The 16,831-nt window shown below is 42.2% G+C and overlaps 1 protein-coding gene across 8 annotated transcripts in view; it reads left to right on the top strand.

Moving 5' to 3' along the window:
- Positions 1 to 16,831, top strand: part of FTO (FTO, alpha-ketoglutarate dependent dioxygenase) — a 331,224-nt gene that overhangs the window by 72,240 nt on the left and 242,153 nt on the right. For all 8 annotated transcript variants that reach the window (XM_015586964.2, XM_025044569.1, XM_025044570.1 and 5 more), the window contains one exon: positions 8,494 to 8,571. In XM_015586964.2, the coding sequence (XP_015442450.1) occupies positions 8,494 to 8,571 (78 nt within the window). The remainder of the gene's footprint in view (positions 1 to 8,493; positions 8,572 to 16,831) is intronic.

Raw genomic sequence — 16,831 nt, forward strand, 5'->3', positions numbered from 1 at the left:
AAAAAAAATAAGGAGGGGTTTAATTACTGAATTAATTAACTAACAATCTTTAAGGTGGCAGGATTAAAGGATGAAGAGAACATACTTAGGGAGAGGAAGAGCTTGCTCGCCGATGTAACATAGAGCTGTGGTGATCGGCGCACGGCCTCAGGAAGGTGGGCAGAAGTGGGGCAGACAAAATTGTTAGTTTTTTTCAGTCTATTTTAAAACTTTATTAACACAGATACTGAAATCAAGTGTTTTGAACACTTAATGGTGTTTATTTTAGAACAGGAATCGCATACCCATTTGTCTCTTTACTCATATAATTTAATCTTCATAACAGCCCTGTGAGGTAAGTATGATTTCTGAGTCTGTTTTACAGCTGGGGAAACCAAGGCACAGGGAGGTTATTTACTCAAGGTTACACCGCTGGTAATAAGAAGAGGCAGTATCCGAACCTATAAGGTCTGATTCTAGGGCCTAATCGTTTTAGGCTTCGTCCTGCTTTTTTCCCCTTGCAGTTGGAGGCCACTTAAAGAGGCATCTGTACATCTGCAGTTAAAATCTGAATAGCTAAGTGGAAAGTCTGGTCCTCTGGTTATTGTATCTCAGATCGGAGTGTTTGTATTTCCTAGCGTCATGAAATTATACATGCGATAGATGAGATTGCAAGCCTCGGCATATTCGAAGAAGAGTAACTTTATTAATATTATTATTCACTTTTTTTTAGCATTTTATTTTATTTTGGTATTAGTTTCAGGAATACATTGATTAGACACTTATATAGTTTGTGAGATGATCCCCCCGATTACTCTATCTTCCCTCTGGCTCTACACCCAGCCATGACATTACTGCCGACTGCATTCCCTAGGCCGTGCTCCCCACCCCTGTGACCATCTATCAGCTACTAATTTGTACTTCTTTAATTATTATTCACTTTTTACCAGACAAGCCAGCAATGGTAATTTTTCATTAGTGATATAATTAATTAGAAGAGGGAACTTCAGAACATAAAATGCACATATTGAAATAAGATTAAACACATGCTGATGAAGTTAAAGAGTTTTGCTCAATGCCTCAATCAAGAAATTGTGATAATAAAGAGTATGTATTGACTTTCTGGAATCCTGGGAAAAGATAAATGAAAACAAAAAGAAATATCTCCTCTGTATTATAAACCTCTAAAGTAGTTATTAAATAACTTCTTCACCTAGGTATTTTTCTTTAACTTTCATTATAGCTAAGCAAAACTAATAGTTGACATAGCTGTGTCAGCAGTGAAGGAAGTTTCGTTGTTTTGAAGGTACCGTATCATGCCTTGTGTAATTCAGTTGGGGCTACACAAGGGGAAGTATTCAATGTCTGATTGTGCAGCACTAGTTGTGGAAGCAGCAGAGAGCCGGAGAGGGACAGTAGAGAGCTGAGGATGAGTAAATGGACAGCCACCGAGGTCACTTACTGATGTCTTTCCTGCCACGTCATGTACATCTGCCTTCCCGTGGCAGCTTGTTGGATCACGGTGTAATGCTTCAAGCTTTGTGAAATCACGAAGAAGTCAAATCCTACCGGTCTCAAGTGTTATTATTCGCAATTGGCCTGCTAGCAGGAAAGTACTTCTTGGTTCGATCACAGTCATGCTGAGCTGGGCAAGACACATGGTGACATCTCATGGAGCTCTGTTCTCTGACCTTCGAGTAGGCTACTGAGGTGTAACATTTCAGGGTGGAAAGTTCCCGGAAGATTGGAATCTGATTGAGAGAATTTGACTTTTTCATCTCACCAGGTGTGGACAAGAGGCGAATTTTTCACCTCTCGGAAAATGTCAGGGGTGTGTTATTGGGTTCTTGGAACTAGAACACAGGTGCGAAGGTGAAGGAGTTTCAATGAATTGGTTCTCCCTCTTTCCTGCTTTGGAAGGGTATCGCCCTTGCTCTTGTGTTCACTTAACTGCTTTGGGGCTAATAGTATATTCTTCCGACGTGGAAACTGCCCTTCTCCCAAAGTATCAGTCCTTTTCACAGTCAACCCCCAACCTTTACTTCTTTTTAGATCCTGGTTAGCTGCTTTCATCATAGAAAATTTTCAGGAAACTTTCTTTTCCTTTTGAAACTTGAACTATAGTCTTAAACTTGATGACTGTAGGTGGGAACTTAAGATCAAGTTAGCTCTTCGGATGATAATTTGAGTATTAAAACCTATTTGTCTCAAATAGGTTTTAATACTCAAATTATCATCCGAAGAGCTAAAGTATATATTTCGTACCCATGATTTATTTTACTTATTTTAAAAAAAATTCCATTGAAATAGTAATTTATGGGATCAAGGAATGCTATGGCTACTTTGTGGAAATCTTGGCGAAGTATGAACTGTAGTGAAAGGTGATGTCTTCGGGGGGACATTTAATAAGTGCTGGAAAACAGAGCGTTCTAGCTTCACGCAAGAGACATGAGCTCCACCAGGAACTAATTAATTTGTCAAAAAGTTGCTCATAATAAAAGAGATTCATTGTCTTCCCATGGGCACAAAGTGTAGATTCTTAGATTTAAATCTGGAAAAGATAGATACCTCAGCACAAAGAGGACAGAAGATATGAACAGAAATTTCACAGGAGAGTGCCTGCAAATGACAGTTAATGCATGAAAAGTTACTCAACCTGATTAACAGTTAAAGAAGGTGAGAGTGAACTCGTCTTTTTTTTTTTTTTTTCATTTAACGACTTGCCAAAGATTTAAACGTTTGATAATAACTGGTGTGTGAGTATATGAAGAAATGGGTATTGTCTATTGATGGGCATGAAATGGATACCGTTTTCCTGGAGGGCAATTTCACAATATGAATCAAGAGTCTTAATAGAATATACCTTTGACCTAGTGACTCTCCTGCTGAGAATTTTTATCACAAAGAAATCATCTGTGCCTTCTTGTCAGATGGCGCAGTAAGCTCACAATTGTGTATGCCTTCTGCTCCAAACACATATCAGTGACCGATAACACATTAAAAGAATAGAAGGTAAGAAAAGAGTCATGGTTGGACTTCCAGACAGGATGTTGTCATGAGCCACAAAGAGAATTAAGAAGGCATGAGCTGGATTGAAACAGTAGTCCTGCCAAGTGTGGAAAGAAAGAAAGAAACAAACAAAAAAATAGCGACGTGAGTTTAGGTCCTACGGGATAATGGAGAGTGACAGTTCACCACTTGAAATGGGATCAGAACGAGGCCAAGGGCGGAGGCGAAGTTGTACTTCTCATTAAAGGAGACTGAAAAAAGGGGAAATAGCTTTATATGGGTTTCGAGGGACAGAATAAGATAGATAGACCTTCAAGAATAGGAACCGAAGCGGTCTGATCGTGGAGGAGTTGGGAAGAGATGGCGATGCTTTGAATCAGCATTTTACGAGGCTGCGTCCTAGCCTGGCGGTATGCGGATCCTGGGGGAGGCACCTGCTGAAACACTGTGTGGGAGAAGATGAGCAAAGATGGAGAGAGAGGAGGGGAGAGAAAGCAAAGACAAAAAGTTGTCCACTCAGAATGAACCTTCAAAACAAAATATCAAAATACTTGAAGAGAGTAAATGCTAGTGAAGATAGCTAACACAATCAACAGTGAAAACAAAAATTCATTACAGATGAGATTTTTGCAGAAAAGTCAAAGACTGAAATAAGCATGTGCAGGAAATTCAAAGGATAAGTGAAGGCATCACAGTGATCAAAATGAAATTTAATAATGCCCCCAAATATGCAGAAATAGAACAGGAGCATCTAGCTATCCGTGAACAAAGAGCCATTTACAAAATTTGGGAATAAAACATCTAGTCATAGGAAAAAATAACCTCAATCGATGGGATGAATTTTAGACCTGATACAGTTAAAAAGAGAGTTGGTGAAATGGAAGAGAGTACTGAGGAATTCACTCTGGATGTAGCATAAAGAGACAACAGATTTTCGAAAAGGAGCGAGAGAACATTAAAGAGACTTGGAGGATAGTTGGAGAGGTTCCAACGTATGTCTAACGACATTTCAGCAAAGGGAATGAAGGTCATCATCGAGAAGCAAAGTTTGTAGAGCTAAGAGCTGAGGATTTTTCTTATTCAAAGACTTGCGTCCTCGGGTTCCTTTGTGGCACTTGTGAGCAGCTTGCTGTATTTGACACGAGTGTAAAAGCAAAGAAGCGCATGAGCAGAGCAGTGTTCTGCAGGGCCCAGCTCTGTGGGTCCATTTGTACATCAGGCTGGAGAGCCCCAGTTGACTAGATCTGAGCAGCAACCACAGGCGCCAGCTGCCTCCGCTGCAGAGTGCGTTGTAATGTGTGTGTTTACGAGCTGGTCGGCGTTTGACAAAAAAATTGTCAGAGCTGTTTCTTTCCCTCTTCACTCTTTAGTGTGCCCCTCAGATACATCATTGTACATCACAAAAGTGTGCAATTTCTTAAAGCCAAAGAATCCTCTTCATTTTATAACTGAATTCCACATCAAGAATTAATGGGTAATATGTTTGAGTTGATAATAAGTAATATGTTGAATAGGCAATATGTTTACTTAGTTCAAAATCAAAACAATAGGAAACGGAGTATTTTAAATAGTCCTGTTCCACCCCTGTCGCCTTCTAGTCATTTGCCACCTCTGCCCCTGACAGATGACCACATGAATAGTTTGTCACCTTCCTTTATGTTTCTCTATGCAGATACAAGCAGATGTTCTGTCCCTGGGCTTTTACATCCCGATAAGTCCTAGAGAGCTTTTTATTTCACTGACAGGAGCTTCCTCGTTCTTGTTTACTATTGCTTTGTGTACATTTGATCGTGTGGACGTACCATGGTTTATTACCCCTCCTCTGTGGATGAACGCTTGAATTGCTTCTCATCTTTTTGTTTAGTTAACATACAATTTACATCCCATAAAATCCACCCTTTGAAAGTGTACAGTTAAGCGGTTTTTAGTATGTCTCCAAGCTTTTGTGCTATAAATGTGATCCAGTGAGTTAGCTTGTGCATGCATTCTCCTGAGCATGGTACAGTATACCTGTAGAAAAAATCCTTGGAAGTAGGAGTTCTGGATCAAAGGGGAAATGCATTTGAATTTTGATAGGAATTGTCCATTGCCGTCCATCGGTATTATACTATTTTGTACTCCTGAGTACGAGAGGGCTTGCTGCTCCATAGCTGTGCCCAGAGGGACTTCGCCTTTTTATAAGGCAATCTTAATTTTTAAGAAATGTGTGATGTTCATAAACTACTAATTCAATCTAATGTTGATTCCTGATTGCTTTTACCAAAGTAAATATAACCAAAAGTCCTTTTTAAATGGATAAATATGGTTACTTACAGTTGATCTCGTTATTTAATTGGTAAAATTTCAGGTTGTGAAAGCTGATGTGCAGAGCAGATGTCACCTGTTCTCAAGCTGAGCGATTTCCTGACCCTTCATTCTCTCCTTTCCTATAGATATAATGATGCTTATGGTATTAAAAGTTAAAATTCCCTATGGAGGAAGACCATTAAATTCTGCTCGCTCTTTAGTAGGAACATTCTTGTAGAATTTCATCCTTTTGGTAGAGCCAAATTCCAATGTTTTATACCTGTTTGATACACTGGACCTCCACTGAGCTGAGAAGTGATTGGTTTTATGATACTTTAGCTAAAGTATTAATTATAAACAGAATTTCAGCCTCGCTGGTGCTTGTCGATTTGTAGGACAGGTCCGTTGCTTTTTAATCCAGTCAGAGTGGAATATGTAATTCCTTATGGGAATCTACCTTTGTGAATCTCCTTCTTATACACAGGTTAGCGTTATGGACCTCTGACGAGATTATAAGGGTTTGTGCTTAAGGAGGAGGCATTTCAGAGTTTGAGATACCGTGTGCATTTGAGTTATTCAAGGCTTTAGCAACGGGTTAAATTCTGGTGGAGGGGCTTTCAAATATTCTGTCTGTAAAAATGACTGGTAAGGATTCATAGGACAATACAGGCTTTCTTGAGCTTGAAGTAAAAATGGAAGTATAGATTTTGATTAAATTTGTGATGGAGTGCATGAATGTGCAGGTATATGCATGGAAGTATCATTAGTTCGTTCTATGTCCTAAATAATGGCTGATGCTGAAAATAGGTAAACCACTTCATCAGTGATTTATCAAAACTAATGGTTTGTGTTAGTATTTATAGGTACTTCGTAGAGGAAAATTGATTATAGTTTACCTGGTAAGCCAGTCTTATTATAGATGAGAAAATACGTATAGTCAAAGCAGAAAGCTTTCATTCAAGAAACGGACTAGAATATTGTAAGTAGAATTTCCTGTCTTGCCTCTTAGTTTAGCTGGTTGCTGGGGCTCTATTCCTATTTTCTTTATTCACTGTGGATGATTATACAAAAGATCCAGAAAGAATTTGAGTTCTGCCCAAAGGTTGCTCTGGGCTACTCTGGGATGGTTTAGTGGGAGAAGTCTGCTTTCCCGGGTGGGGGAGGACGTGCTCAGGGCCACCGTGTTTGGTTGAGCAGGTGGTTCACGCATGATGACAATGCTCCTTGGAGTAGGTGGGGGCTGAAATCCAGTTGTGTTCACCGAGCCAGGCCCCTCAGAGCAGGACTGCCTCAGCCCAGAACAAGGCACACCATTTCCTAATCCTCTCCAAGGTCTGCTAGTGGCTGCCAGCAGCCTGAGTACACATTTTATTGCAGGTTTATTGGAAAATCAATTGTTTCTGCCTTTTCCATTTTTCTTTCAGAAAATTTTTATGCTGTGTAATTTCAATGTGTATGTGTGTCTGTGTACACACACATATGCCATTTATATGCCATGTACACACACACACACACATAGTATATATGTATTTGAATGTAAGGTCAGATACCTTTGAAAAATAATCCTTCGGAAGGAAGGCACCACCTGATGTGTATTTGATTCCTTACAACGTACTTTGTAACGTGGGGACCTCGCGTACACTGTTTGAGCAGCATGGCAATACAGGTTTGCCCCACTATCTGAAAGTAGAGCTTTTCTATGAAAACTCAAGCTGAAATAGCGTAAAGGGAATAGACAGTTACCATTAACTTATGTGGAACAATTTTCGAGTCTTCTTAGACCCCCCAAAATAACCTACCAAGTCATACCAAATAACACATAAAACCGAAAATAAGTTTGACATATAGTAAAAGCAGGAATTATGTGTAAAGTAGAAATAATGTAAGTATAGTATAGTTTCACTTATTAAAAAGACTGATGTCTCCTTAAATGTAAGATAATGGAACATTACGCTTTGTACACCCATCAATCTACTCAAGCAACAGGCTTTCCATTTTATCCATTTCTGGGTACCGACTGGAAGAGACCACTTTGCTACTAACCAAACCAATAGAAACTGGCAGCCTTCAAGATTCTTTCTTGCTGTGTGTCAGTAGCACATGTGGTGGATGCAGGCAGATGCATCACACACACAATGTCATTATTTCCTTCATGATCAAAACGCTAACTCCATTCAGTTCTTTGCTAAGCATAACACTTACGAGCTGTTTTAGGCTTTTCTGATACCTTAGGCTCATCTCGCTAATCGATGCACAAGGTGAATTGAGACAAAGCACAGATGCTCACAGACAGCTCAAGACCAGGGCGGCTGGGTGCTGAGATGCCGAGTGTGGTTTCTGAGGAAGGAGCTGGGCGGGGCCCCTCCCGCTGCTGGGGTGCCACTGCCTCTATAACAGCTCACTGCGAAACAAACTCTGAACAGTATTTTTACTTTTTGCCTTTTTTCTTAAAGGCGAAAACCCTCTTCGGATTTCTTATGGTTCATGAAAACAGGTACTAATGTAGGTCATTGTAGAAGCGAAGTGATGTAATGTGAACTCTTAGAAAGCAGGGAATATCTGTATTTGGGAAGACAGTATCTTTAAATGGCTTCAGACAGTGCTAGCTGTGGATGCTTAAAAAGATTTCTTCATATAATTGAAAAAGAAAAGAAACAGATGATTATCACAGATTTAATAAGTATTCTAGCAACGAAAGATCACTTAAGAAAAGTAATAATGTAAATAATGGTCTCAAATAAAGGTTTACAGGATGAATAAATATTCCACACATCTTGATGTTATGCACACGGGTACTTATAGCTTGGTTTGGTATTTCCAGTGATGGTATCACGGAAGTATTCAAAACCTGCTCCATCTCCAGCGGATCCTACAGACAGGAAGCTTTGCTCCGGAAAACTGTATTGGATGACTCAGAAGGCGGTTCTAGTGATGAAAAAGACCCCGATGTTAAAGATTCGTTCAAGAGTGAATCAAATTGTTTCAGGAAACATGAGAGGGAATAAAATCGTTATTTCTACAATGTGTAGTTGAATGCATCTAATTAAATTAATACATTTTATGATTGACCATTTGACTAATTTCTATCTCTGCAAGTTTATACATTCAGGTCGGCTACATTTTTGTTTTGCTATTCTCTTATTGGAAAAATAAGAGATTATCTTATATTTTGGGTCACTTTATAATCAGTCACCTATAATTATTATCATTTTAAAACAGAAACTGAGGCTTCTTGAAGAGCTTGAAGACACTTGGCTTCCTTATCTGACCCCCAAAGATGATGAATTCTACCAGCAGGTAAGGTCTTTGAATACTTTGATCAATTTGTAGTGATTCGTTTTGATCTACCCATGAAGTTTACCCGTGAAGCAGCTGTGGTCTGGAGAGGTTAAATGAGAAGGGAAATGGTCTCATCACCCACAGAACATATCAGTTCCTTCACAGTCTGCTTTCTGCTGTGAACTCAGTGCTTTTCCATAGCGGACTGTCTCCCCATCACCCCCGAACATTCCACGTGCTTCCGTACTTCCTTGCCTCTGCTCATTCTATTTCTTCTGCATAGAATATCCTGTTGCCAGGTGAGTCAATTCTTCAAGATTCACGTAAACATCAGGTCCTGTGTGAGCTACCTCGTCTTACCTCCGAGTGGAGTTGACTGCCCTCTCCTCCGTGCCACTCGCATCTTACAGATACCTCTACTGTACCCGTCACGTTGTGCTGCACTTAACTTACCTCCGAGTGGAGTTGACTGCCCTCTTCTCCGTGCCACTCGCATCTTACCTCTACTGTACCCGTCACGTTGTGCTGCACTTAACGGGATTCTGCGTCCCTCTCCCTGAAGTAGTCAGCACTCTTTCAATTACAAGTGACAAAAACCCAAAGAAACTCCCTGTGGGAAAGGATGAGTTTATTGACTTAACTTAGATGTCTGGGAGCCCTTGGCTGACTCCAGCTTCTCGAAAGATGTCGTCGATCACTGTTTTTCTCTGCTTCCTGGCTTGGCTCTCTTCTGCGTGGCATCAACCTGGATGGGCTCTCACCTGGAAACCCAGGAGGGCTCCGACAGCCCACGGGGTATGTGGTCTCGAAGACCATGTGGGATCTTAGAAGAAGGCAGTGGTTTCTTTTTCTGGTTCCTTGTTCTGTCCCCTTTCCCTGGGAGCGATCTCGTCGGCCGTCCCAGACCCACTCGTTGTGAGTGAGATGCCTAGTTCCCGCCCCTGCTGTCGGAGGAGCATTGGGATGTGACCGTCCCTACTCAGACTCCGGGGCTGTGACACAGAGATGGATGGAGTTCCCGAGGGTGACAGGGGTCCTGCTCCCAGAGAAACAGGGGAAGGCGTGCCGGCCACGCAGCAGTCGTGCATTTTCACCCATTCCGTGCTACCAGAGTGTGAGCTCTCGGGGTAGAGGAGCTGGGCCACATCTTTGTTCCTCCGGCTGATTCCCAGTCCGTGGACGGAAGAAGGGAAAGAAGGTGCTTGCCCCCTAGGATCCTGGCCTCTCCACCTCCATTCGTTAGAGCGTCACTGCCTTTTTACGACTCACTCAAGTTTTCTTTCCTCTTTGCCTCTCTGTCTTAATCCTTAAAGCTGCAGTACATTTTCTAACCAGGACATAAAGCGGAGCACGTCCGCCCCCTGCTCCTGACACCGCAGCGGCTGCTCGTTGCCTGGCTCCCGCACGTCCAGGCCCGTCGCCCCTACGCGGTCCCCTTGTCGCCCACACCGGGTTTTCACAGGACGCGACTAGCCGTGCAGTTTCGTATTCAGGGCCTTCCTGTGACACCCTGTGCTGACCTGCCTCCTCCGTCTTTCCTTGAGGAACTTCCGTGTTGCCTGTTAGTAGCAGCTTCCGTGCCACCTCCTGTAGGGTGCTCTCCTGACACCGCTGTGGCCCGGGCAGCCGCTTCTGCTCCCTCTCACGTGCACCTGCCGTGCTTCCTGCTGCCTTTGTCAGCACCTCCCTGTTTACCGTGACGATTTTATATATATATATGCTCGTCTCCTTCATCCTCTATCCTTTGTACAGTACCTGGCACCTAGTAGGTGTTTGGTTTGCTCGACTGAATGAATAAATGAATGTATGTATTAGTTAACTTAAAAAGCAAGTTATATAAGAATGTTCAGTGTCATCCGAATGTCATTGTCACACACAGACACTCCTTCCATGGAGGGGACATCTGGAAAGGTTTGCAGGATTCACACAGAACTGTTATATCTCAGAGTGGTAGGGCTTTCTCCTTTGAGCTTGTCTCGTTTTCCAAATTATCTCATATGAACATGTATTCTTTTGTAATCAGGAAAATATAATTTTAAGGAGTACCCTTAAAACAGGTAAGCCCGCAACAGGCAATCAGTTCTGAAATCCTCACTAACATTTTCATAGGTATAAGCCTTCTGGTACATTGTTTTAAAGCGGCCGCTGAGCCATGTCAGCTTCTGTATGGGGAAAGTAGTATTTGAAGAATTAAACACGGACAGTTATCAGCCCTCTGTGCTCGGAGCCAGCCACACACTGGGGAATAAAAAAAGACTCAAATGCAAACAGAACAACCATAAGGCACCTCTATTATTTTCCAAGACCCAGAACAAACCTGATAGCAACGTCTAATCGCTCTAAGTGTACCTCATACGAAGCCTTAGTGCTTCAGCAAAACCTTAGGAAAGTAATCCGTTCTGAAGTGAAAATGCTTTTTGGTGACAGGGAGACATAGAAAGTTCAGACCTGACACTGGTCCCTTAAACGGGCCTTCGCCACAGGCATGCCGATCGTAAAAACAAGGCTCGACGCAGCCTCCTTACTGGGCGTGTTTGTTCAGGCTGCCGGGGCCTGTGCTCCGTGTTTAATGAACACTCTCACAATTCGTCCTCACAATGACATCATCCATTCAGCACCTCCTCCTCTTCAGGTGCTTGAGCCGTAGATACCATCATCGCTGTCGCAGAAACCAGGAGAGACTCGATTCCATATCCGAGCGGCAGAGCTGGGGAAAAAAGCCCATACGCATCTGATCCTAAGGGCCGTGCTCTATCTGCTATGCTATATGCCTCCCAGTATACCATGCTCAAATTCAAAACACCTTCAGGGAAGTTCTCTGATTTCCTTCGACGAGACTGTAGAGGAAACAAATAAAACAAGAACAGCAACAGACTCAAAGCAGAGAAGCAGAGAGGACCGCTGTTGGTTCACCGCAGAGCGTAAGGAAATGAGGAAACTAGATCAGCCGGGAAACACGGAAACACGCTCTGGCTTCCAGGACACGGACGTCGCCCTCTTGTCCAGAGAAAATGCCACCCTTCCCCGCGTTCCCCCTCGCTTTCAGTTCTCACGTACTCCCACGTGCCAGCTCCGCGCTTTACATCTTACCACAACCCCCTGAAGCAGATGTTATTAAAACCCCATTTTAGAGATGAGGACACCGAGGCACAGAGAGGCTTCAGGCCTTGTTCCAGATTTATACGCAACAAGCGTCAAGACCAAGATTGGAGTCCAGGCTTCTGGCTCCAGGGTCTGAATGCTGAACTGCTGGGCTCCTTCCCTCTGAGTGCTTCTGGGATTTCCGTGCCTTTATCCCGACGATCCCAAACCTCTGTCTCCATCCCTGCTCTCCCTTGTGACCCATAGTGCTCCAGTTCCAACCGCCTCCTGGGTGGCTCTACCTGAAAGTCTGGCAGGTACAGCTCATGCACGTGATCCGTATTACTCCATTAAGCAAATGTATTTAGCTCCCCCGACTCTGTGCCAGGTTTTAGGCACTCAAGATGAATTTGCAAAAAACAACAACAGATTCCTGTCTTCTTTGAGTTTATTTCTTGAGGGGCAGAGAGAGGAAGGGGGTTGAAATTTAAAAATAGGAGAGAGAGAGGGAGACGTTAAAAAAAAATAGAAAAAAATGTCCGAGGGACAGCGAGTGCGGAGATAAATTAAGCAGGTGACGGGGCAGGAAACCAGTGTTGGCGGGGCCTTGCACATGGGCGGTTGCAGAAGGCTGTCCTGGAGTGACCTTGGCTCAAAGACCTCACGGAGGTGCAGGAGCAGGCCACGCAGATACCTGCGGGAAGAATGTTCTGGGCGTAGGGAACAGCAGAGCCTCCAAGCTACGTTTGAGGGAAGCATCCGAGGGGGACACGTCCGGAGCGAAGCGGGAGAGCTGGGGAGGGTAGGAGACGAGACCGCAGCGCGACACCCTGGTCAGGCAGGGACGTGGCTCTGGGACGAGGACACCGGCTGTGACTTTGAGAGACGTGCGCGGGTTTGGGGCCCACGTGCGACAGGGAGCGACCGACTTTTTCGTGAGGGTCCCTTTCACAGGAACCCCGCTAGCGGCGTTGCCCTGGCCTTCGCCTTCCAGTCCGCCAGTCCAGCTGTCGCCAGCGTCCCCCGTCGCCTACATCCCTCCTGCGGTCTCTGGGCACCGGCAGTGCCACCTCGTCAGAGTCTCCCGAGGGGTTTCTTTCCTCCAGTTCCACGGACACTATCTCAGGTCAGCCCCTCACTGACCGTCTCCCACCGGCAGTTTTAACATTCCCCCGACGGATGTTCCTCGCGTGCTCCCCAGGGGCCAGGAGAATTGCGTTCCTGTAAACATGTCTGACTTGTCACCCCTTGCTCTCTACGGTTCGCTGGGTCTCTCTTGCCCCTTAAGGCAAAGCTCGCACATCCCACGAGGCCACTGACCACCGCCCTGGTCCGATCTCTCCCCGGTGCCTCACTCTGGTGCCTGACCCTAAACTCCTGTCACACAGCTTCTTGCTGCGCCTGAGTTCGCCGGGCCCCTTCATCCTCCGTGCTGTCTGTCACGCCTCCTGTTTCGTCATTCCCTTTTCTGTCTGGTGAGCATCTCCTCCCCCTTAAAGACCCTGCTTAAATACTTCCTCTTCTGTGGAGATACCAGGAAATCCCGCCAGATTTTCTGCCAGAAATATTCAAAACCTAACCGCTTCTCACCACCTCTGCCACTTACGTGGGAGCCACGGCCGCTGCAGCCTCCCACCTTCTCTCGCTCCTACGTCCGGTCTGTTTTAACACAGCATCTGCAGGGCCCTTTTTAAAACATAAATCAGCCCGTTACACTCTCTCGCTCGCTCTTAGGTCGCTCCCCAGCCTGTTCAGAGTAAAATCCTAGGACCTCACATCCACTTCAAGCTCTGGCTTCTGCCCCAAGGCCTTTGCACGTAATGTTCCCTCGGGCCTGAACTCTCCTGCTCCCAGGTATCTGGAGGGTTTCTATCCTCATTTCTTGCATTCCTCTGCTCGGGTATCATCTGATCTGAGGGGCCCTCTCTGACCATCCCGGGTAAGATGGTACCGTTCACCCCGGCACGCATGCCTGACTTACTTGGGTTAATTTTTCTCCATAGCACTTATCACAATCTAAAATACTATATATTTTACTAAATAAATAAATAGATAGATAGATAGATAGATAGATAAAAGTACTATATACATTGTAAGCTATGTATATTCGTATACTGTATCTGTAAACATGAGCTCCTGGAGAGCTTCTAGAAGTTTCTCTCCCTCTGTCTTGCCAGCCCCCAGTGCTTTGCAAATCGTTCGTGCTGGGTAACTATGTATTCAGCAAACAAGGACTTTGCAGATTCCTTCCTTCGTCATTTCTTCCCGCCTCCCATAGCAGTATATTCGTACTTCTGTGATAAGTATTTCTCTAACTGTTGGTTTATATTTCTCTCTTTCCTATTAAACTACAAAACAGGACCTGACTCGTTTTTATCATTGTATTTATAACACTTTATACAGTGTCTAGTACACAGTGGATATTCTATAAGTTTTAAATATACCACGAAAAAGAACTACTGAATGAATGAATGAAAAAACATCTTCGTATTGCTTTGTAGTAAACCATATGTTACCACAAGACTCAGGGGCCAGATAAATACATAGCCCATTTGTCAGGGGATGGCTGCCAAGTCATAAGCATTTTACAGCGAAAATTATGTAGAAAATATGACTGAAATAGTGCAAATTTCGATAGAGTGCAAAATATAAAATGTTACCAGCAAAATCTGTTAAAAGCCATATTAGAAATATACTCCTTTGAAATCAGAGTATCCCAGCACTTATAAATAAAGGACTTTTCCCAGCCCATTTGAAGATTTTAAATTTTATTTCACTCTACTGAAAGTTGAGATCCATTAGGCTTCTTTTTAGTGAGTCTCCTGTAAACTGGTATTTTATTCATTCAATGCCGTGTCTGACTTCTCCGTATGATGAAGTCCTTTTAGAAGAAGCATCCCTTGATATGAGAGGAAGAGGTAGGATTTTTATATAATGGTTTAAAATAGGTGGAAAATAAAGCCTATGCTCCAGAGGACCTAGCATCCCACATCTTTCAGCCATTGATAAAGGCCTGACATGTTGGCAGTTTACATCTAAAATACCTTTCCAAATGCTTATTAAACTATATAATCGTCATTTATGTCAGAGAATCTTTTATAGATCTCAAGAAATATATTATGTGACCAGACAACTATTAATATAATTGCATGACTATATACTCCGTGGAAAAACTTTAATGGGATTAAATGAAAAAAATTTTTAACATATTTGGAAATCTGCCAACAGCTGTTCCAAATTATTGTGCGATATCTGATGTTCTACATGTACCTGTCCAAAATGGAAAGTGAACTTATTTGTGTGACAGAGTGAGTTCATATTAAATTATTTAATGTTCAGCTCTTTTCCAGAGTTACTTGCTGTTCTCTTTAAAGAAAAATTTAACAAACTCTACCTGGCCTTTTATGTATCTGGCACTAATCTAATTACTTAATAAATAATAAGAGAGGGCATTTAGGTTTGGGGTTTTTTTTCTCTTGCACTTTTTTTGACGTAGTGACAAAATTAGCCAATCATTATTATTTGTATTCATTGTGGTCAAATCGAAATTTCCTAGAGCGTTGAGCAACATTCCAAGTCAGATTTCAATAGTACCAGAGCAGAAAAATGGAAAAATTTTGCAAATTTAGGGTCATCAAAAAGAATGTCCCGGTAAACATGAGAAATGCCATGAAATGAACTTAAATTCTCGAATGCAATCTCTTTTTCCTGATTTTAAAAATATTATACATTTATTTTTGAAAATTTGAAGAACATACAGATATCTAAAGAAGAAAATTGAAATTATACCCACGTTCACTTTTCGCCTTATTTTTCTCCCACTCATTTTTTTCTGTGAATATTTACATATCTACATTTTTTTTTCATTTTATGAAACTAGGATCCTGTTGTGTAAATATCTTGTTATTAATTTCTCATATAACAGTAGTTTTTTATTTACATTTTTCATAAAACAATATGAAAATTCTCACACGTGTTAGTCTAGTATTTCATCACATACAGACCAGTTTCCCCTCTGACCTCCTGTCGAGCGTCTTGGTGGTTTTCAGTTTCTATAAATTATTATAAATAACAGTATGATGAATATCCTTATAATCTTGACAGATTTCTCAATTTCCCTATGATGAAGTCTTAGAAGTAGAATAACTAGATGAAAAGATATGAACATATTAGGTTTCGATAGATTTTGTCCAGTTGGCCTTAAGCAGAGTTATAATAATTGGCATTTCTAATTGCAGACTATCAGAATATTTGATTTTGCACTCACCAGCAGTGTGTATTATTATGATAAATTTTTTTGCAAATTTAATAGGCAAAACTAAATTAACTTAATGTAAATTATATTTATAATTTTTTTGACTTTGGTGCAGTTAAATTGTTTCTATATTGAAGAGCCTTCATTATTCATTTAAGTGAATTTTTCTATGGGTGTATATATACGTATAGATTTATGTGTGTATATGTATTTAAATTTGGAATGTTTCTTTTATTAAGAATATTAAGCCCCTTTCTGCCGTATAGATTGCAAATATTTTTTTCCTTTAGTGTTTGCCTTTTGATTTTATAATTCTTTTTATGTAAAAGTTTAAAATTTTTTGTGTTCAAACGTATCAGTCTTCCTTTTTAAAGCCATTTACCGATAAACTCTATGTATGTCCGATTTACATACCATCAATTCATCTTATAAAACTGTACAATTCAGTAATTTTTGGTAAATTCGCGGTTGCACAGCCATCCCCATAGCAGTTTTAGAACATTTCCAGCACCCCCAAAAGATTCCTCGGGCCTCTGCAGTCAGTTTTATTTCCCACCCCAGCCCAGACACTCGCTAATCTGTTTCCATCAGCGTTAAAGCTTTTTAAAAAAAATTCTTATAAAGAAATCTCCAGCCGGTTATATACTGGAGCCAAGTGCTGGGATATAATGGAGAATAAAAAGAGCTAACTTCTTTTAGGAGATTGCAGTCTCGTAGAAGAGATTATGAAACGCACAATAGTTCCAACAACTCTGTAGTTACCGATTGGTAAGTGCTGTGAAAGAGAAGTCAGGTGTGTGATGAATGATGACGGGGTCTCCCTCGTGGAGTGTGGAGACTCAGGGGAGGATTCTTCGAGAAAGTGACCTGGAGGATGAGGAGGCCCTGCCAGGTAGAGGGGTGGGGGAAGGAGCCTACCTTGTGGGTGAACGCTGGGCCCCT

Source organism: Pteropus alecto, unplaced genomic scaffold (genome assembly GCF_000325575.1).
Source record: "Pteropus alecto unplaced genomic scaffold, ASM32557v1 scaffold123, whole genome shotgun sequence".
NCBI lineage: Eukaryota > Metazoa > Chordata > Mammalia > Chiroptera > Pteropodidae > Pteropus > Pteropus alecto.